General features: G+C 55.4%; 1 protein-coding gene across 1 annotated transcript in view; it reads right to left on the bottom strand.

Annotated features, from left to right (window-relative positions):
• Positions 1-518: 518 nt before the first annotated feature.
• The window catches only part of LOC104622935 (Krueppel-like factor 15), a gene marked incomplete at its 3' end in the record, with an annotated part of 3,350 nt that continues 3,244 nt past the window's right edge, over positions 519-624 (bottom strand). The window contains exon 3 of the mRNA XM_010289867.1: positions 519-601. Coding sequence (XP_010288169.1) covers positions 519-601 — 83 coding nt within the window. The remainder of the gene's footprint in view (positions 602-624) is intronic.

Consider the following 624-nt stretch of genomic DNA (forward strand, 5'->3'; position numbering starts at 1 on the left):
GGTTTCTGAGCGAGTCCAGCCAGAACAAATCGTCTCTGGCTGTCTCCGAAATGCTGCTGACCCAGAGCCTTGGGATGCCGGCGTGACTCGCAGCTGCAGCACCCCAGGGGATGCCCCACGGTGGGGAGGGAGAGCTGGAAGCCAGTTCTTGCCCGTCACACTGCAGCAGGCAGGTGACACCCCCAAGCCGTGCGAAGGGCTCTCAGAAAGCTGCGATCTACCCCAGCCCCACTTCCCTACCCACACACTCACCCCGAATTAACTTAGGTTTCCACCGCATGTATTTAAGAGAACGACAGTAGTACGAGAAACAGGCCCTGAATATCGGTCATCCTTGAACAGCAGTATAACACTGGATCTCCTACAATTTGTTAAAGAAAGTCATTTCACCCTCTTCATTAGTGTAGTGTTTTTCACATTCTGTTTGCCCGGCTTCGGGGCCTCCTGGACTCAGCCTTGCAAGGACGAGCAGCAAGACTTAACTTCTGCTGCTGCCCTGAAGTGTCCGCTGGCCGTACGGCTGGCCCCGGTGGATCTTCACGTGTTTGGCTAAATGGTCACTGCGGGCAAACTTCTTCTCACAGGCGGCACACTGGTATGGCTTTTACACGGGAGGGGAGCCAC

Source organism: Phaethon lepturus, unplaced genomic scaffold (genome assembly GCF_000687285.1).
Source record: "Phaethon lepturus isolate BGI_N335 unplaced genomic scaffold, ASM68728v1 scaffold43090, whole genome shotgun sequence".
NCBI lineage: Eukaryota > Metazoa > Chordata > Aves > Phaethontiformes > Phaethontidae > Phaethon > Phaethon lepturus.